The sequence below is a fragment of the Pristiophorus japonicus genome, chromosome 15, assembly GCF_044704955.1.
Source record: "Pristiophorus japonicus isolate sPriJap1 chromosome 15, sPriJap1.hap1, whole genome shotgun sequence".
Taxonomy (NCBI): Eukaryota; Metazoa; Chordata; class Chondrichthyes; family Pristiophoridae; genus Pristiophorus; species Pristiophorus japonicus.
In genome coordinates, this window is record NC_091991.1 from 28,024,603 (window position 1) to 28,051,265 (window position 26,663).

General features: G+C 45.8%; 1 protein-coding gene across 1 annotated transcript in view; it reads left to right on the top strand.

The window, feature by feature from the left end:
* LOC139280661 (monocarboxylate transporter 2-like) overlaps positions 1 to 17,130 on the top strand; it is a 121,964-nt gene extending 104,834 nt beyond the window's left edge. The window contains exon 5 of the mRNA XM_070900257.1: positions 15,210 to 17,130. Coding sequence (XP_070756358.1) covers positions 15,210 to 15,487 — 278 coding nt within the window. The 3' untranslated portion in view covers positions 15,488 to 17,130. The remainder of the gene's footprint in view (positions 1 to 15,209) is intronic.
* Positions 17,131 to 26,663: the final 9,533 nt, after the last annotated feature.

Below are 26,663 nucleotides of genomic sequence, written 5' to 3' on the forward strand. Positions count from 1 at the left end.
GGGCTGTGGAGACTTAGTCTTTGAGTATATTCGAGACAGGGATTGATGGATTTTTGAAAATTAAGGGAATCAAGGGATATGGGGATAGTACAGGAAAGTGTTGAGGTAGAAAATCAGCCATGACCTCATTGAATGGCAGAACAGGCCCGAGGGGCCGAATGGCCTACTTCTGCTCCTAATTCTTATGTTCTTATGTTCTTATTCCACCTTCCATAAACTACAGTTTTTCCAAAATTCATCTGCCGAGATTCTGCCCCATTTGCCCATCCTCGCTGACCAGCACTGACTCTTTGTCACGCAATGAATTAAATTATCCACATCTTCAAATCCCTCCTTGGCCTTGCACCCTCTTAAGTCTGCAACGTTCTCCAGCACTATATTTTTTCCAACCGCGGCCTTTCAGCCCTTTCACTGACTCCATCATTGATGGCCAAACCTTCAGTTGCCTTCATCCTGTGTTGCAGAACTCTCTTTCCAGGTCTCTGCTTTCCGACCACTTCCCCTCCTCCCCACCCCCACCTTTTTAAAAAATCGTCCCAAAACCCGTATTTTCAACCAGGCTTCTGGTCATCACTCCTAATCTCTCCCTCTGTGGCCCAGCAGCTGTTTCGTTACTCTTTGTAAAGTGCCTTGGGACATTTTAGATATGAAAGTCACGATATAAATGCAACTTTCTCTTGTTATCATCATCATCATCACCACCGGTAGTTTTGATTGTCACTGCTTCGAACAGCAAAACTTTGGATTGCTTATACTACAGGGCGACTACTAACTGCACTTCGTCGGTGGGGACAGCAAACCAGCAGAGAAATGCACATGGAGATTGGGCAGGAGAAGGATAGGAGAGCATATCTGGCTGGAATCGTGAGGGTTCTGTTCTTTTTTTCCTTCACTATCCTTCCTTGGGGTTGAAACTCTGTAAATAGGAGTAGAACTGAAAAGTAAAAGAATTGTTTGAAATCTTATTTCCAGGAGTATTAACAGCTGCCATGACAGCGTGGCATTTTAGATGCTTCCTGCTTCCACATTCTGACCCAATTGAATAATGATGACTGAACTGGTGACTTTGACACAATCATATGTTAGAGTGCTGGTTTATTCAAACTTCGCACCAGCTGGGAAATCAGAGTTTAGCACAGCTCAGACAAAATTAATGCGCATTCATTTGTACATTCTATTACGTCAGGTACCAACTGGGACAGTAGTTCCTGTTCTACTCTTAAGCCTCCTTTCACAAGCTTGTACACCTGAAAGCGTTAAGCCAGTTTGGGCAATCTTCAAATTCATGCTATGACTTCACATTGTACAACTGCATTGTTTATAATGTCACGACAGATAATGACCAGAGAAGACACTTCGCTGGGTACAAAACTAAAGTACATGGGCTAGATATTAGGCTTTTATGTTTTCGGGGCGATAATGGCGGCGGGGCGGGAAAGTTAGCGGCCGAGAATAGTTTGTGTCTGAGTTGTTTGCTCATCTGGGCCCTGCGTTAGCGGGTGCAGCGCTAAGGGAAGCGTTGTACACCTCGCTTGGTGCAAGGATGGAAAACTCCCGAGCTAAACAGTCAGCCAGGGAGTGCTCCGAGAGAGGCTTGGGGGAGTGGGGATAAAAACCTAAACCAAATCCACAAAAATATTCCCAAAACATCGCCCACGCCACCGCAACACAAATCACACGAAAAATTTAAACGACAAACACTTGCACTTACTTTCGGAGTCCATTACCTTCCTCTCTGCTGTCGGGATCGCAGAACCGCTCTGATTTCCCAGGCGCACTTCCGGGCGGACGGGTCGGGCAAGAATCAAAACTTGCGCCCGGTGTCATCACCGGGGTGATGTACACCGGGCGCAGTTCTTCTCGGCGCTCCTGCTCAGCTCCGCCGCAAAATCCGACCGGAGGATCGTGATGGGGCGCTGGAGACCTCATCGCCACCTTTCACGCCGCTCCTGGGACGAAACGCCGAGCGTAAAGGACAAACCCTGAGCGCAAAGGACTGGAAAATCCAACCCCTAGTGTATTTACATTTATTTAAGCAAATGTCACATGGATTATAAGCATGCCATCTTGTGGTTATATCATATCGATATGTTCTTTGGCCCGCTGAAAATTTTTCCTATAAATTTTAATTGATTTTTTCCTCAAATTTCAAACCATAAATTAGTTTCAGCCTGCAAATAGAAGGGCTAAATCCACAGAATTATATATTGTGAACTATATAATTATTCAATATGAAGAAACAGATGGTCATTTTATCACCTATTATGAATTGAAACTATGTGACCATTTAGTTAAATGTGCTACCTTCATTGAAGTACTGTTGTTGCTTTCTCCAAAACACTGCATCACCTCTGTAGCAGTGTTACAACAAAAATCCTACCTTCCTGCCAAAAAAAATGAACCAACTCTCCCACTTAATATTTTGGTATTTGTTACATCACAGTGCTTGCACCTCAATTTTGAAATTCTCATCCTTGTTTTCAAGTCCCTCCCTGGCTTCACCACTCCCTATTTCTGTAACCACCTCCAGCCCCATAACCCTCCAAGATCTCTGCGTGCCTCCAATTCTTCCTCTTTTGTGCATCCCCGATTTTCATCGCTCCACCATTGGCGGCTATGCCTTCAGTTGCCTAGACTCTAAACTCAGGAATTCTCTCCCTAAACCTCTTCACCTTGCTACCTCTCTCCTTTAAATGGTCTTTAAAACCTACCTCATTCATCTGTTCTAATATCTCCTTATGTAGCTCGGTGTTACATTTTATTTGATAATGCTCCAGTGAAGCTCCTCTGGACGTTTTACTATGTTAAAGGCGCTATATAAATGCACATGGTTGTTGTTGTAGTTGAGACCTGCATTTGCTACTACCTTGTCACAAACATCTATGGTAGCTTTTCATACAAGCTATTGGGAATTCCTAACTCCCAGTAATCAACATTATACCGACCATAGAAAGAGGAGGCAGGCCGGAGGGCTCAGATAGCATATAATGTATAAATAACATGACTTTCCTTTTCCTGTCCTCAGGCAACCTCTAAACCTCTCACTCACCCTACTTTCTGCATCTTATGTCGCTTGGACGTGATCATTTTGAAGAACAGCTGAGGTGGGCCAAAGGCAGCTGATCTCTTCACTAATTAAGAGCGCTATCTTTTCTGGTTGTGCACCAGCAGTTGGTTCCAGTTGTCACCCTGCTCCTGAAACTGATACGAGGCATCAAGGCTCAGAGCACTGGTTCAGCTTCTGTCGCCAGTCAGTGCTCGCCCCCTGTACACCATGTACACATTCAAACTGAAGAGTTCAGCTGCAGATCTTCAGCCTGCTCTTCAACAGCCTGGCAACATATTTCAGGTTTTTGAAAATTTGTTCTTAGGATGTGGACGACACTGGCAACAGGGCATTTATTGCCCATCCCTAATTGTCCTGAGGACATCAGGCCTCAGCCATCCAAGTCACATGTAGACCAGATTCAATTTCATAACATACCATGATAGAATTTGAACTCATGACCTTGTTGCTCCAGTACCGTAACCACCGCACTACCATCATCGTTTAAAAAAAATTAATTGAAGGTTTTTTTTTCTTCAATTTGTTTTCCTTTATTTCCTCCTCTCATCTGTGTTCAATCTCCTCCCACCTGGGCTGAGGGCGTACTTTCGATTTTGTATAACTGATCAGTGACAAACACGGCTGAAGGGAGGGTTAAGCTCGACCCTAGCCTTTCCCAATAGACTTCAGCTCAAAGAGGGAACATGCAAGTCTTCCTTCTGTAATATTCCCCATGTGGTGTACTCCCAGCCTCATTCTGAGCGGGGTGCTCACATGTGACTCTTCCCTCAGAAATGGAAAACTTCCAGGACATAATACGAAACATACGAACAATGACAGACAGATGAAGACCATCTGGTCCATCCAGCCTGTCCCACACAATTGCACTACCTTGTGTGTCACAACATATACACTCCACCCCACCCAAAACCACGTGAGGTAACAAAAACAGATTTTAAAAAACCCAGGCCAATTTGGGGGAAAAAATCTGGGAAATTCCTCTCTGACCCATCTAGGCAATCGAAACGAGCCCAGGAGATCACTCTGGCCATTAAATTCCCTGCAGTACCTACCTTCTGTAAGAGGTGATCTCTGCCACAGCCAGAAACAAATCCAGCTTTTACTTGAAGGAATTCAGTGAGTCTGCGTCCACCACATGAGAGGGCAGCTTGTTCCAGAGGTCAGCTATTCTCTGGGAAATGAACCACCTCCTGACATCTAACCTAGATCTAGCCTTATACAACTTAACTTTGTCCCCCTGGTCCTGCCTAACCTATTTAATTGAAATAAACAGTCAGCTGGAACACTGTCTATTCCCTTCATTATCTTATAAACCTCAATCATATCCCCGCTAAGTCTACGCTGCTCTAAGGTAAAGAGTCCCAACTCTTTTAACCTATCTTGATAACTAAGATGCTTTAGACTTGGAATTAGTCTAGTGGCCCTCTTCTGCACTCTTTCCAGAGCCTCAATATCACCCACCATATGCGGAGACCAAAACTGGACAGGAATTCCAAGTGTGGGCTGACTAAAGTCTTGTAATCCAAGAATAAAGCATTTATATCGCAGAACCATGATTCTCCAGTGCTAGACACAGAGTCTGATGCTATTGAACCATCTCATTTATATTCAAGTGTGGTTTCTACAGCATCAGTACATTTAAGCTGCAAGTGAATTTCTTTTTGTTTTGGTCAGCCAGGTGTTTGTCACATGTAGAACCCATCACCATGTTTGAGTCTTTGAACTGAGCCCCTGAGAAATCTTACCTGTAGGATTCTCTTTGCCTGAAATGGAGACAACACTCTCTGCCAACATGGACCTGCTCCACTTACCTCAGTCCAGAGGGCTCAGGCATAGGTGGCAGAGCACCAGTAGTAAGTGCAGGAGTTTTGATGGAGTTTAACCAGTTTAAAACATGCTGCCTATCAGGCAGACATCATGCTGCTTATCTAGTTATGGTCATCCTGCCCATTCGAGCCTTGGCTTGCAGGGTTATCCAGAACGGAGTTGGAAGAATCCTAGCATCAAGCTTTCCAGCTCAGCGTCGCTGAAGCGGGTGGCCCTCCACAAAGGTTCACCTGCAGCAATCTCCTCTGAAGCAAGTCAGACCGAAGTCAAGACACAGCTGCAAAACTTGCCCTTTAAGAAGGCCAGGGAGCAGCAGCATTGTTAGGATCAATTGGTTAGGCGTGGGATTTCACGGTCCAAACACCACTCCACTCCCACACCGCCGCAACAGCCCATTATCCCAGGCATTATCACTCCGCTCCGTTTAGCCGCCGAAAAAGCGGAATTTTGCTCTTAACACCGCCACATCCATATCGGCGGCAAGGGTCAAGGGGATGGTAAAATGCGGAAGTTGCACCCCGTTTACGGCGGAGGGAAATGTTGGCCCCTAATTCCTTGTCACAGCACGAAAGCCTGCAGATTGTTGTAAAAACCGAATCGGTTCACTTCGGTCATTCAAGAAAGAGAACCTGCCACCTTTACTCAGTTACATAAGAACAGAATAATTTAGGAGCAGGAGCAGGCCATACGGCCCTCGAGCCTGCTCTGCCATTCAATAAGATCACGGCTGACCTTCGATCTCAACTCACTTTCCCGCCCGATCCCTTGATTCCCCTAGATTCCAAAAATTTATCGCTCTCAGCCTTGAATATACTCAATGACTCAGCATCCACAGCCCTCTGGGGAATTCCAAATCACACAACCCTCTGAGTGAAGAAATTTCTCTTCACCTCAATCTTAAAAGGCTGACCCCCTTATCCTGAGACTGTGCCCCCCTTACTTCTAGACTCTCCAGCCTACACTGTGGTTGACTTAATGCCCTCAGGGACAGGCATTACAATTACAGCACTGCCCTCCTGCTGAGAACAGATGTAAAACAATGTGGTGAGTGTGGCATCAGCTCTTCTGTTTGGAAGAGATGTTGTGCAGAGAACGGCCAGTTTCTCGATAACGGAATAAAGTCCAGAGCAAGCTACTTGGGTGCCTGAAATGTTGTGATCTTCTGGCAGCACAGAAGGAAGCCATTCGGCCCATCGTGCCCGTGCTGGCTCTTTGACAGAGCTGCAAAATTAGTCCCACTCCCCCTGCTTTTTCCCCGTAATCCTGCAAATATTTCCTCAAGCACTTTCCAGCAAGAAGCTTTTGACCGATGATTAGGGGCAGTCACCAGGAGCTGGTACCCAGGGTTGGATGACCTTTACCCCGGTGTTGGGTGACCTTAAAAAGGAACAAAACAATAAAATAGACACAGAAAGGGAGACATTTTCTTAATAGATTGAAATTTTAAATGGTGGAACTTCTCATTCTTAAATATGCTTGGTGATGAAGCACCTTTCCCTAACCACACTTTACTGCCCTGGCTAATGATACTGCAGCTCCTGCTGCACATTCTTTCTCCGTCTCACTGATGCAGGTAATAGGATTCACACTCTAGCACAAGAATCATTGGGCTAAAAATTCATTACAGCCCAGTTTGAGGCGGGATATTGGCTCAGAAATCCCGGTTTCTCCTTCCCGCGGGCGTTCGACTGGATTCTAGAAAAAAGAAGCGCACTTACCTGTTCCTGCTGCGCCCACGTGAGCTCCTGGTCCCGAGGCCTCCACTGACTGCGCGTTGCAGCGCCTCCATGTCGGGACGGGCGCACGGCTGGAGCTGCAGTCACATGGCTCTGGGCAGCCAATCAAGGTAAGGTATATTCTCATTCATAATAATCGGAACTCTGTAAGTTGAAGTTCCCATTATTATGAATGAGAATCCCCCTAAACACACAAAACATTAATAAAAAATAGAAAAAATACATTACATATTGAACATTAATTTAAATTAAAGTTATTTATTATTAAAAAAAAATATTTTTCCGATTTAAAAAAAAAGTTTTTTAAATTATGCTTTGAAATAAATTTAACGTGGGCAGAGTTTTTAAATGTTATTTTTTTATGTTTTAAGTGTATTTTAAAACTCTTAAAAATCAGGTGCAAGAGTTTTCTGGACATCCACTGGGCAAGATATGGGTAAATACCGCAATCGTGCCCTTTACTAATGTCCTAGATGTGGAGATGCGTTGGATCTGTCAAACTCCAACTTGACAAATTGGAAGAGCCAGTTTTCAGCGCATGCTCATTGTACGCTGAAAAACGGCTTTTCCCATGCCTTCCCGGGTCCGTACACACTCCATACGGACCCGGGAGGCCGGAATTCCTGGGCCAGTGTTTTTTTTGCCCACCCAGAGCGGAGTGGAGCACCAAGGAAAGCATTCCTCGCTCCTCTTAGGGCGCTAACTCTGATTCTTGGGGCACTATTGCGGGAAGATCTGGCGCTAGGAAACCGGCATCCCAGCGCCGAAAGAGGTCAGCTGGACCACCCGAACTGAAAAAAATGCAAGGGAGATTAGCAACAGTGTTGAACACCTAAGAGAGATAGATAAATTAGTGCAAATAAATTTCTATTGTAGCCACCCACCCACGGAAATATCGGCCCGGCAACTTCTTCGGGAGGCTTGCTTTCCCTGTCGGAATTAGTGGTAGGCACTGCGGCAGGCGAAAGCATTCAATTTCGCGACCGCGGTGCTAAAAGGGCGTTGCGCACTCACTGACGTCACCCAGTGGTGCTAGAGTGCACAATGCTAACTCTTAACTCCACCGGTTAACCTCGTCTGAAAGACGCAGAAGGCACTGCTCGCACGGCGCTCGGTTGGGAAGAGTTTAGCGGCCCGTTAGCAACCCTCTCGGGCACTGACGGGTGGTGTTAAGCAAATGAATTTTTAGCCTGTAGAATCATTGAATGGTTGCAGCACAGAAGGAGGCCATTCAGTTGCAGTTACTTCATTTCCTTCAACATGGTAATCGCAGACCCAGTCACAACACCGTGCTACATGTTTGAGCATCGCTTTTGCTCGGAGTGTAATGTATGTCTGCCATTTGAGTATGTGTGAGCACTTGCCAATCTCCTCGGACTCAGATGATGCACCATTCACTCAAGTGTCAGGCAGTGACCTCAGGATGACTAAGCACTCACATTGTCAATAGAGGAGAGGCTATAATTTCACAGATTGTCAGCTGTTCTCGTTGCTTGACAGGATTGTTAGGTTGTTGACCTGCACCTCCAAACCTGGCCACCTTGCCTGTTACTGCTACTTCTATCCTCTGTATCAAGCATTTTGTTTGAGCCCAATGTAAAAGGTGTATTTTTTTTTACGGGAATTTTATGCTCAATAAGATGAGGGATGTTCGTACTGAGCAATGGAACATTTTCTATTTCAGGCACCTTTTCAAGTACACCCAGGTCACGTACAACACCAATTGCAGAGCAAAACCCCATCTACTTTGTCTGAACAATATATCTGTTTAGTGGAAGTTAGTGGCAGTTTTGTTCTGTGTGCTCATATAGGTGCGGAGTTCCAGAATCCGGAATGTTCCTGAATCCGGACACCGGGCCGATCTGTGGCGGGGTCGTCCGGAAACCAGAAAATGTTCAGAAATCCAGACTCCCCCGCCTCGGCCCGACCTCCCCCTGCCTCGACCCGACTTCGCCCGGCCTCAGCCCGACCTCCAGCCACTCGACCTCGCCTCGGCCCGATCTCCCCCGGCCTCCGGCCACCCGACCTCTCCCCGCCTCAACCTGACCTTGCCCGGCCTCAGCCCGACCTCCAGCCACTCGACCTCGCCTCGTCCCGGCCTCCGGCCGCCCGACCTCCACCCGCCTCGGCCTGACCTTGCCCGGCCTCAGCCCGACCTCCAGTCACTCGGCCTCGCCTCGGCCCGACCTCCTCCGACCTCCAGCTGCCCGACCTCCACCCGCCTTGGCCTGACCTCGCCCGGCCTCAGCCCGACCTCCGGCTGTCCAACCTCGCCTCGGCCTGACCGACACCCCCAACCTCCGGCGACCCGACCGAACCCCCCCCACCTACCTTCCTCAGCCTAGGCAAAGACATTCCGAAATCCGGAAATATCTGGAATCCGGAACAGCCTTGGTCCCGAGGTTTCTGGATTTCGGACATCACACCTGTACTTACAAGGAAGTGGATCGGGAGAATCCAAGCTCATTTCGCTTAGGAGCCTTATAGCCAGCAGATGTCTGCTGTGGCTCATTGGAGCAATTTCACCTCCGAGACAGCAGATTGGGTTCAAGTCCCACTCCAGAGACTTGAGCACAAAAATCTAGACTGACTGCCCAGTGCAGTTCTGAGGGAGCACTGCACTGTCAGAGATGCCGTCTTTCAGATGAGATGTTAAACCAAGGCCCCATCTGCCCTGTCAGTTGGATGTAACAGATCGCATGGCACTACTTTGAAGAAGAGTTCTCCCCGGTGTTCTGGCCAATATTTATCCGATAACCAACGTCACTGAAACAGATTATCTTGTCATTATCATATTGCTGTTTGTGGGAGCTTGCTGTGTGCAAATTCATTCATTCACATTCCTTCCTTCCTTCCTTCACATTCCTTCCTTCACATTCCTTCATTCCTCCCCTTCCTCCCTTCCCTTCCTTCCTTCCTTCACCTTCCTTCCTTTACCTTCCTTCCTTCACATTCCTTCCTTCACATTCCTTCCTTCCTCCCCTTCCTCCCTCCCCTTCCTTCCTTCCTTCACCTTCCTTCCTTCCCTCCTTCCTTCCTTCCTTCCTTCCTTCCCTCCTTCTATCCCTCCCCACAAATGATGTGTGGTATATTGTGGGGAGGAGATAGTTCAGAGACTGTTGGGATGACATACTTCCTGTATGGTAATGAAGCTGCAGTATCAGCTTTCCACCGCTCTGAGGTGGAACTCTAAGCCAGCAACTAGTGTTTCAAACAGCAAGTTAGGCTTGATTGGCAGCTTTGATTTGACAAAAGATGGTCACTCTTCACTCATCCATTTGCAGTGAGATGCTCTAGGATCAGGCAACATCAAGGGCGAGAGTGAGTCTATTGGGTCTGATGTTGCCTGGTAAATAGGACCAAGCTGGATTTGAATATGAACACCCAATTAAAAAAAATATTAGTTCCGGGATTTGGGCGTCACTGACAAGGCCGGCATTTATTGCCCATCCCTAATTACCCTTGGGAAGGTGGTGGTGAGCCACCTTCTTGAACCGCTGCAGTCCGTGTGGTGAAGGTGCTCCCACAGTGCTGTTAGGGAGGGAGTTCCAGAATTTTGACCCAGCGACGATGAAGGAACGGCCGATATATTTCCAAGTCAGGACGGTGTGTGACTTGGAGGGGAACTTGCAGGTGATGGTGTTCCCATGCATCTGCTGCCCTTGTCCTTCTAGGTGGTAAAGGTTGCGGGTTTGGGAGGTGATACCAAAGAAGCCTTGGTGAGTTGCTGCAGTACATCTTGTAGTGATCTCAACATGTCCAGCTAGAGGGTGATCATTTTTATTTTAAAGTTTGAAATGTTATTTAAATATCACTTGGCTACAGAGGGTCTTTGATGGTTTACTGATGAATTAGTTTGCGTTGTTTACTTTTGCCACTCATCCTTTGATATACAAAGTGAGATTCGGTTTATGGACCACCAGTGTAATGTCACAGAAAGACAACTTGCATTTACATGATGCCTTTAACATTCTTGGGATGTCCCAAAGCACTTCACAGCCAATGAGGTACTTTTGAAATGTAATCACTTGTGTAATTTAGGCAAACACAGCAGGTAATTTGAGCACAGCAAGGTCCCACAAACAGCAATAAGATAAACAATCGGAACATCTGTTTTAACAATATTGGCCAGGACACCGGAACAGCTCCCTGCTCCACTTCGAGATAGTGTCGCGGGGTCTTTTATGTCCACCTAAGAGTTTATCGTCTCATCTGCAAAGTGACACTTCCGACAGTGCAGCACTCCGTCGGTACTGCACTGAGGTGTCAGATTATATCGAAAGACTCGCATTTATATATCTCCTTGCATATCCACGTTACATCCCCAAAACACCGGGAGAGAAATTGGCCAGGTTTACACCTCCCATTAGCACCTGCAGGGGGCGTGAAGGAGGTACCAACTGGGCACAGTGAAATCACTAACACTTGCAAACTTCCCTGGCGTTTTACACTGGCGCTAACACTTACCGCCTCGCTCTCTTGCGCCCCGTAGATTGTGACATCATCCGGTGCACAATGCCTCGCTACTGTCCAAATCCAATATTTGCTCCCGCCCTCTGCATCATTGCCGGGTGTCAACAACGGCTGCTGCAGGAGGCGTTGTCACCTTGGTGGCCGCTTGGGGAGCGATATCTAAAGACAGTGGTGGTCAGGTAGGGCGGAATGTATTTATCTGCCCATTCTGGTGCCTCCTGATTTCTTTTGCCCCCGCGTCTGCTCAGCCCTGCATTCTCTTCGAGTGCTTGGGGCTGCTATGTACATAGTGCGGGTGCCCTGGCCCAACACTGACAGCATGAAAACTCATTCACCCCAGCATTAGCCCTTCCCTTTAATCAAGGGAACCAGCCTGTACAGACGGCAGCGCTGTACCGAACATTGTGCAGCGCTCTGCCACTACCGGCTCTCTCACTCACTTCAGCACTCTAAAGGAAATGGTAGCACTTGATTTAGTGCTTCACTTCCCTCTTGGAGTGTGAAAGCAGAAGTTCCTGGCAGCAGCAAATCTTTTTCGCTCCTTTAAAAGTTAATGCCCCAAGCGGGGCACTATGCAGTTTCTAGCCCTTCAACTCCTCTGAATTACTGGTTGAACGGTAATTACTGTTGTTTAGTGGGCAGCGTGGCCACCAATTTGCACATAGCAAGATCCCACAAACGGTGGAGGACCAGTGCATCTGTTTTTGATGATGTTAGTTGGAGGGCGGGATCTGTCCCGTCCACCTGAACAGAGAGGCAAGGCCTTGGTTTAACATTGCATCTGAAAGACAGCTCCTCCGACAATGCAGCGCTCCTCAGCACTGCACTGAGGAGCTTGGATTATGTGCTCAATTCCTGGAGTGGGCTTGAACCCTCGCCCTCCTGACTGAGATGAAAGTGCAGCCACTGAACAAAGCTAATACTAAGTGGGAGTTTAAAAAAAAACTGGGGGTGACGTTGTCCTCTGCCCTAAAGGGGACGGATAATTCGAATTAAATGAAGATTCTCTGCCCGAATCCATGGGGCGGAGACTAGAGGGAAATTGCCCTCTTTTGCTGCTTTAATTTGTTGCGGCGGTGTTTGGGAGCGGAAGTGCTTTAAGAGCGGGGCAGAAGGCGGGCGGTGTCATCGGCACCGCACTGAGCATGTCAGTGCGAGGTGGACATGCTGCATCGCACTGACGCTTCACAACGTCCCTCACCTTCAGTTAAAGGGGAGGGCTGCTGCGAGCTCTACAACCGCTTTCGTGTCACCCACTGGGCCACCAGGGAGGGTTTCGTCTGGGCCAGCAGCCTGGCACCCAAGAGGGGGTGCCAGGCTGCTTGTTGGCGGTCCGGCCAAACCCAGGGGCATAGTTGTCGGGCCGACTTCTGAGTCGCCATGGTGATTCATTCGATTGGGGACATGGCCAGTTTTGTGGGTGGGCCCGAATTTCAGCGTTCTATTGTTTCAACCAGTGCAAAAGAGCACATAAACTCGATGTGCGCTGGGAGTACTTTGGGCTTGAAATTCCTCGGCCGCCGCTCCCGCGGAGCAATTTCCCTCGCGGGGTGGTAAGGAGTCACTGCTGGGCAGTAAGAGGTTGGCGCTTGACCAACAGGACGGGAACACAGGGCGTGTCAAACCTGATTCCGCCGCTCCCGGCCCAGGGGCAATTTCTGATGGGTCAGCCCATCCGCCTGCCCCCGATTGGAAAGGCCTCTTAGAGGCGGTAATGGACCTTAAAGAGGAGTGCAATTTTGGCCACAGCAAGCTATGCTGTCCTCTAACCAACATTCGAATTTAAGTGTCAACATGCCATACGTCAATAAAGTGGCAAATGATCTTCTCTCAAGTTTCACAATTTCCTTGTAACTCAAAATGCAATAATGTCACATAGATCCTCCCAATGTTACAGATCCGAGGCTGCACAATAATAGCACCCTGTCTGTATTTCTGCTCACGAAAGAGAAAGCTTTATTCAACAAGAGGCGCAGTTTCGCCACAAATCGGCCAAACAAGCGCAAAAGGCCGAGGAATTTCAGGCCCAAATTACTCCCAGCGCACATCGAGTTTATGTGCTCTTTTGCACTGGTTGAAACAATAGCACGCTGAAATTCGGGCCCACCCACAAAACTGGCCACGCCCCCAATCGAATGAATCACCACGGCGACTTTCCGCTGATTGCGCCCATCTGTGGGCCTTCCATGAGGCTCTTAAAATTAAACTATCTTCAGGCACCTTTTGAAAGCTTTTAAATATTAAATATTTACTCTACTAAGAAACTGCCTTCTGTGCACCAATGAAACTAAAAAATGGTTCTGTACAGTTTTTGAAAATCATTTTCAGTCATATTAAATCGGGTTACTCGCAGGCGGTGGACTAGACTAAACCCATTTTCAGCTGTGTTAATAAAGCTGTACAAAGTTACCACCCCATGGGAGACGTTAATTAGGTCTCTTTAAATTGAATTTCCCTGACCTTTCAATTTATTTTTCCTAGCACGGGTGTGAAGGGAGGTGAGAACAGCACTTTTCCTGCACTGCTTGTGGGCCAGGAGGAGCCGGAATGTCCCCCCCCCACCCCCACCCCGGGCCCCTCAATCTTACCTGTAAACCACCCCACCACCCCACGATCCAACCTCCTCGATCGGCCGACCCCAGCCTCACCACCCTCCCCTCCCGTGATCGGACCCACCGACATCCAGCTCACCCCCTGACCTCCAACGTCCAACCACCCTTCACCCCCCCCTGACCTCCAACCCTGAAGTTCCCTGAGGGGAGCTCACCCCCTGACCTCCAATGTCCAACCACCCCCCCCGACCTCCGACCTTCAGGTTCCCTGAGGGGAGCTCACCCCTGACCTCCCCCCCCGCCCCCTCCACCCCCGTTGTCCAACTCACTTCCGTGGCTGCTGTACAGCCCAACAGCCTCTCAGACTGGCTGGCTGCAGGCAGGAAACCGATGCAACACATTTAAATCAGATCCTGCCATTCGATTCAGCAGGACGTCCAGGAAAACCTGTACTTCTGGGTTTCCAGGCTGCTCAATCTGCCCCCTCCTCCCCCACCGCCCCCAATCCCTTCCCAGCTCACGGTTATTGTCGGGGCCATTGTCTCAATGTGAGGGGGGGGGTTAGGTGAGCCGGCGGGGGCGGTGGATTGTGGGCGTATTTAGCGAATTTTTTTGTTTGAATAAAGCTAAAAGCCAGAGGAGTTCTATGACAATGTTATTGCCATGTTATACTTTGATATCATGTACGTCAACAGACTATCTTAAGCGAGTCACTGCTGGCGTTAAATATAATGCCAATCAGAGAATTCAGGCCTGGGTTTGAAAATCTGCTTTCCGAGCATTTTGCTCATGAAATCTGCGGTCCTTTAATCTACTACCAAAGCACAATACTGTGGATGCTGGAAATCTGAAATAAAAAACAGAAAAAGCTGGAAAAACTCAACAGGTCAGACAGCATCTGTGGAGAGAGAAACAGAGTTAACGTTTCAGGTCAATGACCCTTTGTCAGAACTGGAACAAGTTAGAGATGTAACAGGTTTTTAAGCAAGTGTCGGGGCAGGGAAAGGGGGGAGGGGAGGAAAGAACAAAAGGGAAGGTCTGTGATAGGGTGGAAGGCAGAAGAGATTCATCAACAAAAGAGATGATGGTGCAAGGCAAAAGGAGGTGGTAATGGGACAAGTTAAGAAACAAAAGATGGTTCTGGATAGGGTGTAAATGGGAATGTCAGAATCATCAACAGCTAACCTGAAAAAAATAGGGGCAGAGGTTGTGGTTTGAAATTGTTGAATTCAATGTTGAGTCCAGAAGGCTGTAAAGTGCCTAAACGAGAGATGAGGTGTCGTTCCTCGAGCTTAGGCTAAGCTTTGGTGGAACAGTGCAAGAGGCCGATGACGGAGAGGTCAGAGTGGGAGTGGTGCAGAGAATTAAGGTGACAGGCGACCAGAAGCTTGGGGTCACGCTTACGGACTGAACGGAGGTGTACCGCAAAGCGGTCACCCCAATCGGCGCCCCTTTAAGCAATTTGATTTGTTCGTGGCCTTGTTTGGGATGCTTTGAAGTGGTGACAGTTCATTTGTTAAAACACAAAGATAGTCATTTTTTTTTGTCTTTCAGGATTGTTGGTGGACATAACACAAGATTATAAGTTCATGTACATCGTGTGCGGAAGCATCGTGATAGTCGCGAGCATCTATTTATTTATTGCAAACATCATCAACTACCGGCTCCTGGAGAAGGAGAAGAGGTTGGAGCAGGAGAACATGAAGGCACCACCGGATGATGCAGAACAGAACGACGTCTGCAACAGTGCAGCGGACAGTGGCACGGATGATATTGAAATCAATGCCCAGATGTTTTTGGAGAATCCCTCCGAGAAAGAAACTAACATTTAAAGCTGCGCGCTGACCTGTATTCGCTCCCAGTGTGCACTTGGAATTGAGTATCAGGATTTTCACTTTACTTCAGAAGATATATATGTCAGTCTTCAGGTAGATATACAGGGCACCAACAGGGGTCAGTATTTTCAGCTGCATAAACTCTGTGTCATTCATTAAACTGTTGAATTCTAAGGGTAACCGTTCGACTCACACACGCTGCCCTAGTTTAAAGTTCTTCGGGGGAGGGGGGCGCACAGATGATTCTGCTTTCCCCCTGTACTATTAATGAAATATGCTGTTATTTAGCAGGGTGCAGGGGAATGAAGTGTTCAAAAGGGGAGGAGAAATTCTCCTACAACTTTTTCCGTCCAAATAGTCACCTCTGTGATCCGCTATTATGCAGATATCATACCATAATTGTCGCGGCCAAGCAATTTCAATAGCATGTCAGCAAAACAAATAGAGCCAGTAGTTCGTTCCTAAATGAGCTCAATTTGATGTAACTATGCACTAAATATTTTTTAGTTTATAAACAGTCTAAGGTATCTGTGCTCGGAACTGCATAAATTATAATAATCGGGTACTGCAACTGCAGTATCGGACTGCACACTGCACGCGAAATAGTCCGCAGTATATTCTTTGCTCAGAAGAGGGCACTAGACTAAGAATAATCGAAGACAAGTTCCCATCCTTCTTCATGAAGAGATGACTCTTCCTAATCAAGTCTCTACAGACGTAAGTGCAACCTTTCATTAAGTTTGACTTTCAGGAAACCTAATGAAGAGCGAAAGGGCCTTGCCTTCACCGTTCTCTTGTTTCTAGATTAAATAGATTAAAGTCTGGTAAACGAACTAAATTGAGCTCTGCCACTCAAAAAGATTTTAACTAGATATAAGAGCGAGCTTGAGGGACAGGGGGCCCTCAAGCCTAGATTTTCTAATCAATGTTGTTTTAACACTGGCAGTAACCTATTTATTTTTAAAATAATGCCAATCAGAAAATCTAAGCTCGAGTATTCATCTGCAAATGAAATCAATGTTGAATTAACCCTAGAGTTTAAAGCTCCTGAGCGAAATGAATTTAGGCAGTCACCATTCAGTTCTTAGTGACAGTCAGCCCTCAGCACCAAACTGCCTCGCATTTTGGCAGTAATTGACACTGTCACATTTTGTTTGGTAATCACTCCTGTGAAGGGCCTTGGGACATTTTATTATGTGAAAGGTGCTATATAAATGCAAGTTGTTGTTGTAAATTGGCATTCTCAGGATGGCTGGCATCAGAAATGGATAGGTGGCACTGGCACACTCTTCTCTGGTTGGTGTTGGGGGCATTTTATTGCGGCAGAGTAAAGTGAGCTTTAAGTTACTTTTACCTGCACCATTCCTGACCTGGAGTTGCTCATTGGAGACACTAGGTTCCCGACAACCAAAATGTTCCATCACCTCATGCCTAAGCCTCTCTCAACTTCAGCACAGAAGTCACACAAGAAAAACCTTAGCGTTTTCTTAAAGATGTTTGTGTTATATTTCTATTAAATTTAGGTCGGTGTCATTAGTGTTGATTTTAACTAAGGTTTTTAGCTTGTATTTAAATGGTTATATTATTTTCATGACATGGGACAGAATTTTGTGGTGCAACAATTTTGTTTTCCAATAGAAATTTATCGTGCAATAAAGTCCGGATTCTGAGCAAGTAAATGGAGTAAGGCCTCAGTGTAGAGTAAGCTCAGCTGGTATCATGTTGATGTAAAGAGTTGCAAGAGAGCAACCTGGTGCAACTCTCTCTTTGAATTCTGCTCCTTCCCAGTGGGGACGTGTCTAAACCATGTTCAGCCCTTCCTTACAGCAATACAACTGGGACTCACCACTCACAACTTGGAGATAAGTGGACATGGTCACACCCTACCACGTCGTGCTTACTTCAGTTATTGAACTTACGCACTGATCAATGGTTATAATGGGATTAGGGCTGGGATGAGCCTTGGATACTTCCTCGTGTTAACACTACCTCTTTACTTCTTGGTAGCAGTTCTAGAAGTCCCTGCAGTGTTTGATATTTGATCTAATTACGTGCAATCTATTTCAGTTTCTACCATAATATAATGGCACACTGTGGTGGTAATTTTAAACGAACTTGCCTGGCAGCAAACCCAAGGGATTAGGTGGAACGCCAGTTTTACACCCCGCCCAATATGGGTCCCAATTGGCTTCAAAAGTCGGGTGAGTTGTAAAACCAATATTGCACCCGATCCCATCAGTTTCCAAATGGGCTAATTGGGTTAAAATTGCCCCAAAAAGTGTGTATCTGAGATTTACTTTCCAGTCTCAAAATGTTTTTCAAATACAAGCACTATCTTAATAATTGAAGATATGATCGAAATAGAGAAACACGATAACCTAGGCATCTACGATCATATGATATAAACATAGAAACATAGAAAATAGGTGCAGGAGTAGGCCATTCAGCCCTTATAGCCTGCACCGCCATTCAATGAGTTCATGGCTGAACATGCAACTTCAGTACTCCCTTCCTGCTTTCTCGCCATACCCCTTGATCCCCCTAGTAGTAAGGACTTCATCTAACTCCCTTTTGAATATATTTAGTGAATTGGCCTCAACAACTTTCTGTGGTAGAGAATTCCACAGGTTCACCACTCTCTGGGTGAAGAGGTTTCTCCTCATCTCGGTCCTAAATGGCTTACCCCTTATCCTTAGACTGTGACCCCTGGTTCTGGACTTCCCCGACATTGGGAACATTCTTCCTGCATCTAACCTGTCTAAACCCGTCAGAATTTTAAACGTTTCTATGAGGTCCCCTCTCATTCTCCTGAACTCCAGTGAATACAAGCCCAGTTGATCCAGTCTTTCATGATAGGTCAGTCCCACCATCCCGGGAATCAGTCTGGTGAATCTTCGCTGCACTCCCTCAATAGTAAGAATGTCCTTCCTCAAGTTAGGAGACCAAAACTGTACACAATACTCCAGGTGTGGCCTCACCAAGGCCCTGTACAACTGTAGCAACACCTCCCTGCCCCTGTACTCAAATCCCCTCGCTATGAAGGCCAACATGCCATTTGCTTTCTTAACCGCCTGCTGTACCTGCATGCCAACCTTCAATGACTGATGTACCATGACACCCAGGTCTCGTTGCACCTCCCCTTTTCCTAATCTGTCACCATTCAGATAATAGTCTGTCTCTCTGTTTTTACCACCAAAGTGGATAACCTCACATTTATCCACATTATACTTAATCTGCCACGCATTTGCCCACTCACCTAACCTATCCAAGTCACTCTGCAGCCTCATAGCATCCTCCTCGCAGCTCACACTGCCACCCAACTTAGTGTCATCCGCAAATTTGGAGATACTACATTTAATCCCCTTGTCTAAATCATTAATGTACAATGTAAACAGCTGGGGCCCCAGCACAGAACCTTGCGGTACCCCACTAGTCACTGCCTGCCATTCTGAAAAGTACCCATTTATTCCTACTCTTTGCTTCCTGTCTGACAACCATTTCTCAATCCATGTCAGCACACTACCCCCAATCCCATGTGCTTTAACTTTGCACATTAATCTCTTGTGTGGGACCTTGTCGAAAGCCTTCTGAAAGTCCAAATATACCACATCAACTGGTTCTCCCTTGTCCACTTTACTGGAAACATCCTCAAAAAATTCCAGAAGATTTGTCAAGCATGATTTCCCTTTCACAAATCCATGCTGACTTGGACCTATCATGTCACCTTTTTCCAAATGCGCTGCTATGACATCCTTAATAATTGATTCCATCATTTTACCCACTACTGAGGTCAGGCTGACTGGTCTATAATTCCCTGTTTTCTCTCTCCCTCCTTTTTTAAAAAGTGGGGTTACATTGGCTACCCTCCACTCAATAGGAACTGATCCAGAGTCAATGGAATGTTGGAAAATGACTGTCAATGCATCTGCTATTTCCAAGGCCACCTCCTTAAGTACTCTGGGATGCAGTCCATCAGGCCCTGGGGATTTATCGCCCTTCAATCCCATCAATTTCCCCAACACAATTTCCCGACTAATAAAGATTTCCCTCAGTTCCTCCTCCTTACGAGACCCTCTGACCCCTTTTATATCCGGAAGGTTGTTTGTGTCCTCCTTAGTGAATACCGAACCAAAGTACTTGTTCAATTGGTCTGCCGTTTCTTTGTTCCCCATTATGACTTCCCCTGATTCTGACTGCAGGGGGCCTACGTTTGTCTTTACTAACCTTTTTCTCTTTACATATCCATAGAAACTTTTGCAATCCGCCTTAATGTTCCCTGCAAGCTTCTTCTCGAACTCCATTTTCCCTGCCCGAATCAAACCCTTTGCCCTCCTCTGCTGAGTTCTAAATTTCTCCCAGTCCCCGGGTTCGCTGCTATTTCTGGCCAATTTGTATGCCACTTCCTTGGCTTTAATACTATCCCTGATTTCCCTTGATAGCCACGGTTGAACCACCTTCCCTTTTTTATTTTTACGCCAGACAAGGATGTACAATTATTGTAGTTCATCCATGCGGTCTCTAAATGTCTGCCATTGCCCATCCACAGTCAACCCCTTAAGTATCATTCGCCAATCTATGATATTGCAGTCCAAAGCCTCATTCTTGAAATGTGCCTCATGACCCTGACTGCTGGTCTCAGGTGAGGCAGTCAGTGCCATTTGGTTAAAGGAGGAAATAATTCATGGCGGTAAGTCTAGCGAGTGGTAAACGTTTTGCTTAAAAAACATTCCTAGGTATGTGGCTGCTCAACACAGCCCAGTACGTCCTTGATTTTTCAGTAACCAGAAGCAGCTGATGTAAACACGAGCCATGAAGACAGTCCACTTCCTGTTGACTGATGCTTGTGCCTCTGGGTTCGCTCTCACACAAATAGTGAATCTGCTTTAATTCCCCTCAATCAATGTTTAGAAGAATGAGAGGTGATGCAGGGTAGATGCAGAGAGGATGTTTTCCTTGGCTGGGGAGTCTAGAACCAGGGGTCACAGTCGCAGAATAAGCTGTCTGCCATTTAGGATTGAGATGAGGAGAAATTTCTTCACTCAGAGGGTGGTGAATCTTTGGAATTCTCTACCCCAGAGGCCTGTGGAGCCACAGTCATTGAGTATATTCAAAACAGAGATTGATGTATTTTTGGATATTAAGGGGAACAAAGGATATGGGGATAGTGCGGGAAAGTGGAATTGAAGTGGAGTTGAGGTGGAAGATCAGCCATGATCTCATTAATTGGTGGAGCAGGCTCGAGGGGCCGAATGGCCTACTCCTGCTTCTATTTCTTATGTTCTTATCTCTGGTCAGGTTTTACTGAAATGTAGTAAAAACACGTTGCAGACTGAGAAATGGAAAAGATTGGCCAAAATCAATGGACCATTTCAGCCGTTCTCCAGTGCATGTGCTTCAAAGCAAAGGACATACCGAGCTCTACTTCTCTGTGCCTTGCAAATTGGATTGTCTTTAGTGTGAACACAGCTATTTGCCGCATATCAAATGAATCATTTCTTACTTTTTATTGTACTTGCTCTTAGATTCATCACTCTTCAAACAAGATTTAACTATTAATTAGATCTTCTAGTAATGTGCAGTCAATGAAGACTTCAACTCTTGAGTTGTTGTGGGAATGGGTTGCTTTGAACTGCATTAGTCTGTCTCTAGTGACATCAATTGCGGAACAGTTTGAAGAGGTAGTTTCATACAATAGTAAATGTTTCCACTCTAAAGCCTGGAGAGTAGATTATGTAACAATTTTGTAAGCCTAAACGAAGAATTTCAGCTGCAGCAGAGCTGAATGTTGTCAGCATTAGAAATGTTCAATATCGATGGACCAATATGTTAACCCCTTTTTGTAGGCATAAATCTAGACTTACCCCAATGGCATTAACCTCTGTTCCTACTTGGACATGTTGCGTTGAAGCAACATCAGTTCGGGGCTGAGCTTCATTTATGGAATGACTTAATAACACGAGTAAAATGATGTTCCTTTATCACTAATTATGAGATGAATGAAGAATTTGCAGGTACAACGTACGAAATCCAGCAACCTTGGGACCGAGACCATGGCAGTTTTTGGATTTTTCCGGATTTCGGACCTCACTGTTGGCACTCCTCTCCACCCGCCGATCCTCCATTCCTCGCCTCCCGCCGATTCTCGTGCCCACGACCCTCCGGTTTATTACCGATTTTTACCCCTTTCCTCGTCCCTTGCCACCCAATGTCGCCATCTTGGCCGCCTCAAAAACGTCCAGTTTTCGGACAATGCCGTTTTCGTGACGTTGTACCTGTACTCTAAGCAGAGCCGAATGTGATTGGCTGGTTAACGGTTTGCATGTCATTCACCAATGGAATTTGAGAGGAGGCAGGTACAATGGGGTTGAAGAGTTGAGACGAGTGTTACAAGTCTTCTTGTGCTTACAATTCAAAGGAGAGGATGCACAATGATAACGTTACTATGTAATATGTGCAATAGCTATTCCAAAAGTTCAAATTAAAATGCAAATAATCTTTTAACATTAGCATGCTGTGTTTTCTATGATTTGAATTGTTAAAATGTGCAAAGTGTTTGCTTGCTTGTGTTAGAGTTACACAAGCCGGCACTGGGTTTTGAACTTGCAATAATTTCAGATAGAGGGTGTAAATGTGCAATTTATTCTCAGCTCCGTGGTAAAGTTCAGACGATGCACAGTATGTCTGCTGTGTATTAATTCGATCAGCTAAAGGTGACTCAAAGCATGCTTGTCTTCTATAATTTCCAGCAGCCATTTTAGAGTGGCATTGGTCTCAAAGCGCTTCAGGCTGTCTAAATAACAAAGAGAAAGGCGATTTTTTTTAACGTCCTCACCATTAGCTTTCTCCGTACCTTAAAGTTGAAGGCCCGTTTGTCAATTACTCAGGGTGTTTTAGGAATAAGCAATAAATGCGGGTTTGCCAGCAACTCTCACACCCCAAGAACAATTTTTTAATTAATTTCTTTGCGCACACTGCATTAGAGTTCTAATTATTTCATCTTCACAAATAGCAACTTTTTGGAAGTTAAATCTTAACTCCCACCTGCAGAGCTATACCTGCAGAACTATACCTGTGAGGTAGACCTGTGAGTTATACCTGCAGAACTATACCTGTGAGGTAGACCTGTGAGTTATACCTGCAGAGCTATACCTGTGAGGTAGACCTGCAGAGCTATACCTGTGAGGTAGACCTGTGAGCATTACGTGTGAGGTAGACTTCTGAGGTAGACCTGAGAGCTATACCTGTCAGCTATACCTGTGAGCTATACCTGTGAGGTAGACCTGTGAGCTATACCTGTGAGCTATACCTGTGAGGTAGACCTGTGAGATATATCTGTGAGCTATACCTGTGAGCTATACCTGTGAAGTAGACCTGTGAGCTATACCTGTGAGGTCGACCTGCAGAGCTATACCTGTGAGCTATACCTGTGAGATATACCTGTGAGCTATACCTGTGAGATATACCTGTGAGATAGACCTGTGAGCTATACCTGTGAGATAGACCTATGAGATATACCTGTGAGCTACACCTGTGAAGTAGACCTGTAAGGTTGCCGATGGAGCCCTGTACCTCTCCATAAACCTGCAGCTGCTGCTTCACTGGACTCAGTGGATTGGTGGAGGCAATTTGTTCAATGACTACTCTTCTGGTTTTGAAAACGCTGACATTTTGTATATTTTCTCAGAAAACGAAAAACTGCTGAAAAGCAATCTTTGTAAATAAGTAAGTGCCGTGGCTCAGAGAGGTTTCCGCAATGTATGGTATGCTTCCTTCCAAAGACACTGCAAACAGACCTGTGTGTGTGCGTGTGGTAAAACTAGAACATTATCTGTGCACATTCATATCTAAGCACAAGATCACATGTAGTGTATTTTTTTGTGAGGCTAGTGGTTTCTTTTTTTCCAGAACAGTGTATGTAAAATCCTGCTTTCTTAGCTCTTTGAGTGTGACTCCCCAGGATGATTCTTTCAAGGTGTTTATAATTTCATGTTTTGTGTAAGCATACTTGCGATATTAATGTAAGAACTTGTAACAGATGCCACTGCCGCACACTCTTAAGATTAAACACTTCTTGCATCATGAGAAGCCTCAACATTTGTTTTGAGAGTAACCTAACTTTAAGGAATTTGATGAAATGGAACTCCTTTAGCCATTTTGGGATAGCTGGAAAGAACATTTCTCTCTGGTCACTTAGGTGCTCGACTCAGGTTGTCATGAGCCTCAGTGCGCAGATCAAATGTGATACAGCTGGCATTGACGTAATAATTGGACTTAGAAGGACCATCAGGATAAACAATATGGGAAATCCCATCAGGATAATCATCATAGGCAGTCTCTCGTGCCGAGGCTGACTTGCTTCCATGCCAAAAAGGGATGAGTTCACAGGTGTTTCAATAAAGGACCTAATATTCCAGGTCCTGAACTACATGTTGAAGGGTGGAAGATGCCTGTGCGTGGATTTTTTTAATGTGTGGTGGCTACCGCACACCAGCTGCCACACGGGCTTGACAGAGCTAAGTCTTGGTCCAGTGGCAAAGATTAACCAAGACGACTGGAGACCAGCTCTGCTGCACGGACCTAGTGCGCGCACATACTGCAGTGTGGGCTGGCCCGTGCTGCCCCTGGGCCCTCGCCTCTTCTGGGCCCTGAACTTACGCCTCTCCTGGGCCCCGATCACGTCGCTCCACGATCACTCGCCACTCCTGCGCACTGACCTCGCTGCTCCTGCTGTACCTGCCCACGCTCCAATCAGTGGCCTGGACCTTGGTGATGTCCAATCCAGCTGCCCTCTTCACAACCGTCGCTCTCCAGCACGCGCTGTACGTTGAAGTGGACCCCGACCTGTTGATGGTCCTTGCAGGTCGGACCACCGCACCGAATGCCCCAATGAATGCCCTGAGCTGCAAGGACCATCAGCAGGTCAGGACCTTCAAAGGAGCATTAGGATAAACTGCATTGGTAAATGACCATCAGGATACATTATACGCGTAAATCCCTTTAGGATAAACTTTTTGGGAAATTCCATCAGGATAAACTATGTGTAAATCCTATCAAGATAAATTACATGTGTAAATTCCTTCAGGAAAACTGTATGTGTAAATACCTTCAGGATAAATTATATATGTAAATCCCATCTGTTAAACTGTACATGTAAATCCCTTCAAGATAAATTGTACAAGTGAATAGGAGTGTTATGGTGTTGCAATTTGTTATACTGTTCTAAGGTAAGGGTTTAGTCCCATTGTCAGAGTAACACATGGAACAATAAGGGGTTTTGCTGATTCCGCTGTACTTGAGAATGTTGGATGTTGGTATTGGAGCCCAATGTTGGGAAACAATTCAATTCCCAGTATGATTGTCCCTTGTGTCGAGATTAAATGTACAAGATTTAACGAAGATTGACGTTACGCTGTTACATAGTTCTGTACATTTCTTTAATTCGACTTATGAAATATAGTATTGGAAAGTGGAGTGGGGTATAAGATACAGAGCAGACTCATGCACTTTTTATACAGAGAATGGAGCATCCAGTGCTGGTAGGGCTATTGCGATTTATTAAAATGTATTGATAGTAATGTTTAGTTTAAGTTTACATTCATAAAATTATTGGGCTGGAGCAAATTTCTAATGACTATTCTTGTGGCAAATTGGGGTCTGACACTGTAATTGCTGTTTTGCATGGGTAGGTTCAGTGCAGTGCTCAATGCATGACACAAGAACACACATATAGCTTTAATCTTTTTTTTTGTTGTGGCAACAGTAAATATGAAACACTGAAGTTTTTATATCTTTTGGCTACACTAGGAAGGAATGTGTTGTGAAAAACTGTCAATAAATCCAGAAGCCATTCCTGTCCCGGGTATCATATATATATGTATATCTATTAATATTTTGTAAAGGTTTAGCTAACGTTAAGGACTGCTTCCATTACTTGTTTTCTAAATGCAATAATTTGATGGCATAGCACTGTGAATGGGTTGCTAAAAGTGTTCCCATTCAAACTGTGGCAAAAACACGTACAAATATAAACTGAAACCCAAGGACTAGGGACCAGTCTTGTGTGTATTTATATAGCGTGGAATCTAAAAACGAGAAAGGACCTGAAAAGTAAAGACCTTTTTTGAGTCAAATGGACGCAATTGACAATCATTTCTGCGGGAGCTGTCCCGATCCTCTGCCATCATCTTGGAAGTTTGGTGGAAAGCCTGGCGAGATGGCATAAAGGTCTGCTTACACTTCCAGCCTCTCTCCAGGATCTCCGCCACCTTCTGACAAAGTTGCGGGAGGAGATTGGGAGAAACCCCCTCCCCCACACACAGAAACTCTACCCCGAGATGTTTTACAGGCAGGAGGGAGAGACAAAAGCCCACCGTGAAAAGATAACAAAATTGTGCCCAGGTCTACGTTATGTTCTTAAGTTACCAGAATGGTGGTTTCTTCAAGACAATTTCCCTCAGCGGAGAGGTCAATAACCAGGGGGCATAGATTTAAAGTAATTGATAGAAGGATTAGAGGGGAGTTGAGAATTTTTTTCAGAGAGTGGTGGGGGTCTGGAACACACTGCCTGAAAGGGTGGTAAAGGCACATTTAAAAAGTACTTGGATGTGCATTTGAAGTGCTATAACCTACAGGGCTATGGACCAAGAGCTGGAAAGTGAGATTAGGCTGGATAGCTCTTTTTCAGCTGGTGCAGACACGATGGGCCTAATGGCCTCCTTCTGTGCCGTAAATTTCTATTTCTATGTGCCACATTCCCATCTGGCACTAATCTGTCTGCTGGGACGAGGAATGTCGTGACATGTATTTATTTATGCAAGCTGGCAGTAAACAATTGTATGTTTTAATGATTAGTCTAGGATGCCTAAACTTGGGAGTTGGACGTCCCGTGTAAGTTTACTAGGGTTCTGGTGACAATATTCAAAGTAAACCTTTGTGCATCTGTATACCTTTTTGATATCAGAGGGGTAGTTTTCTGACTTCACGTTAGTGTCAGCAGGTATCGGAAACTGAGCTTAGATAGTGGTCGGAAAATCGCGTGCGCCGTATTTCTCAAACGAGCGAATGGCGGGCAATTGTTGAGGGGTCTAGAACGAGGGGCCATAGTCACAAAATTAAATGGAAGAGGTTTAAAAGTGAGGGAAGGAGAAACCTCTTCACACAAGAGGGTTACGAT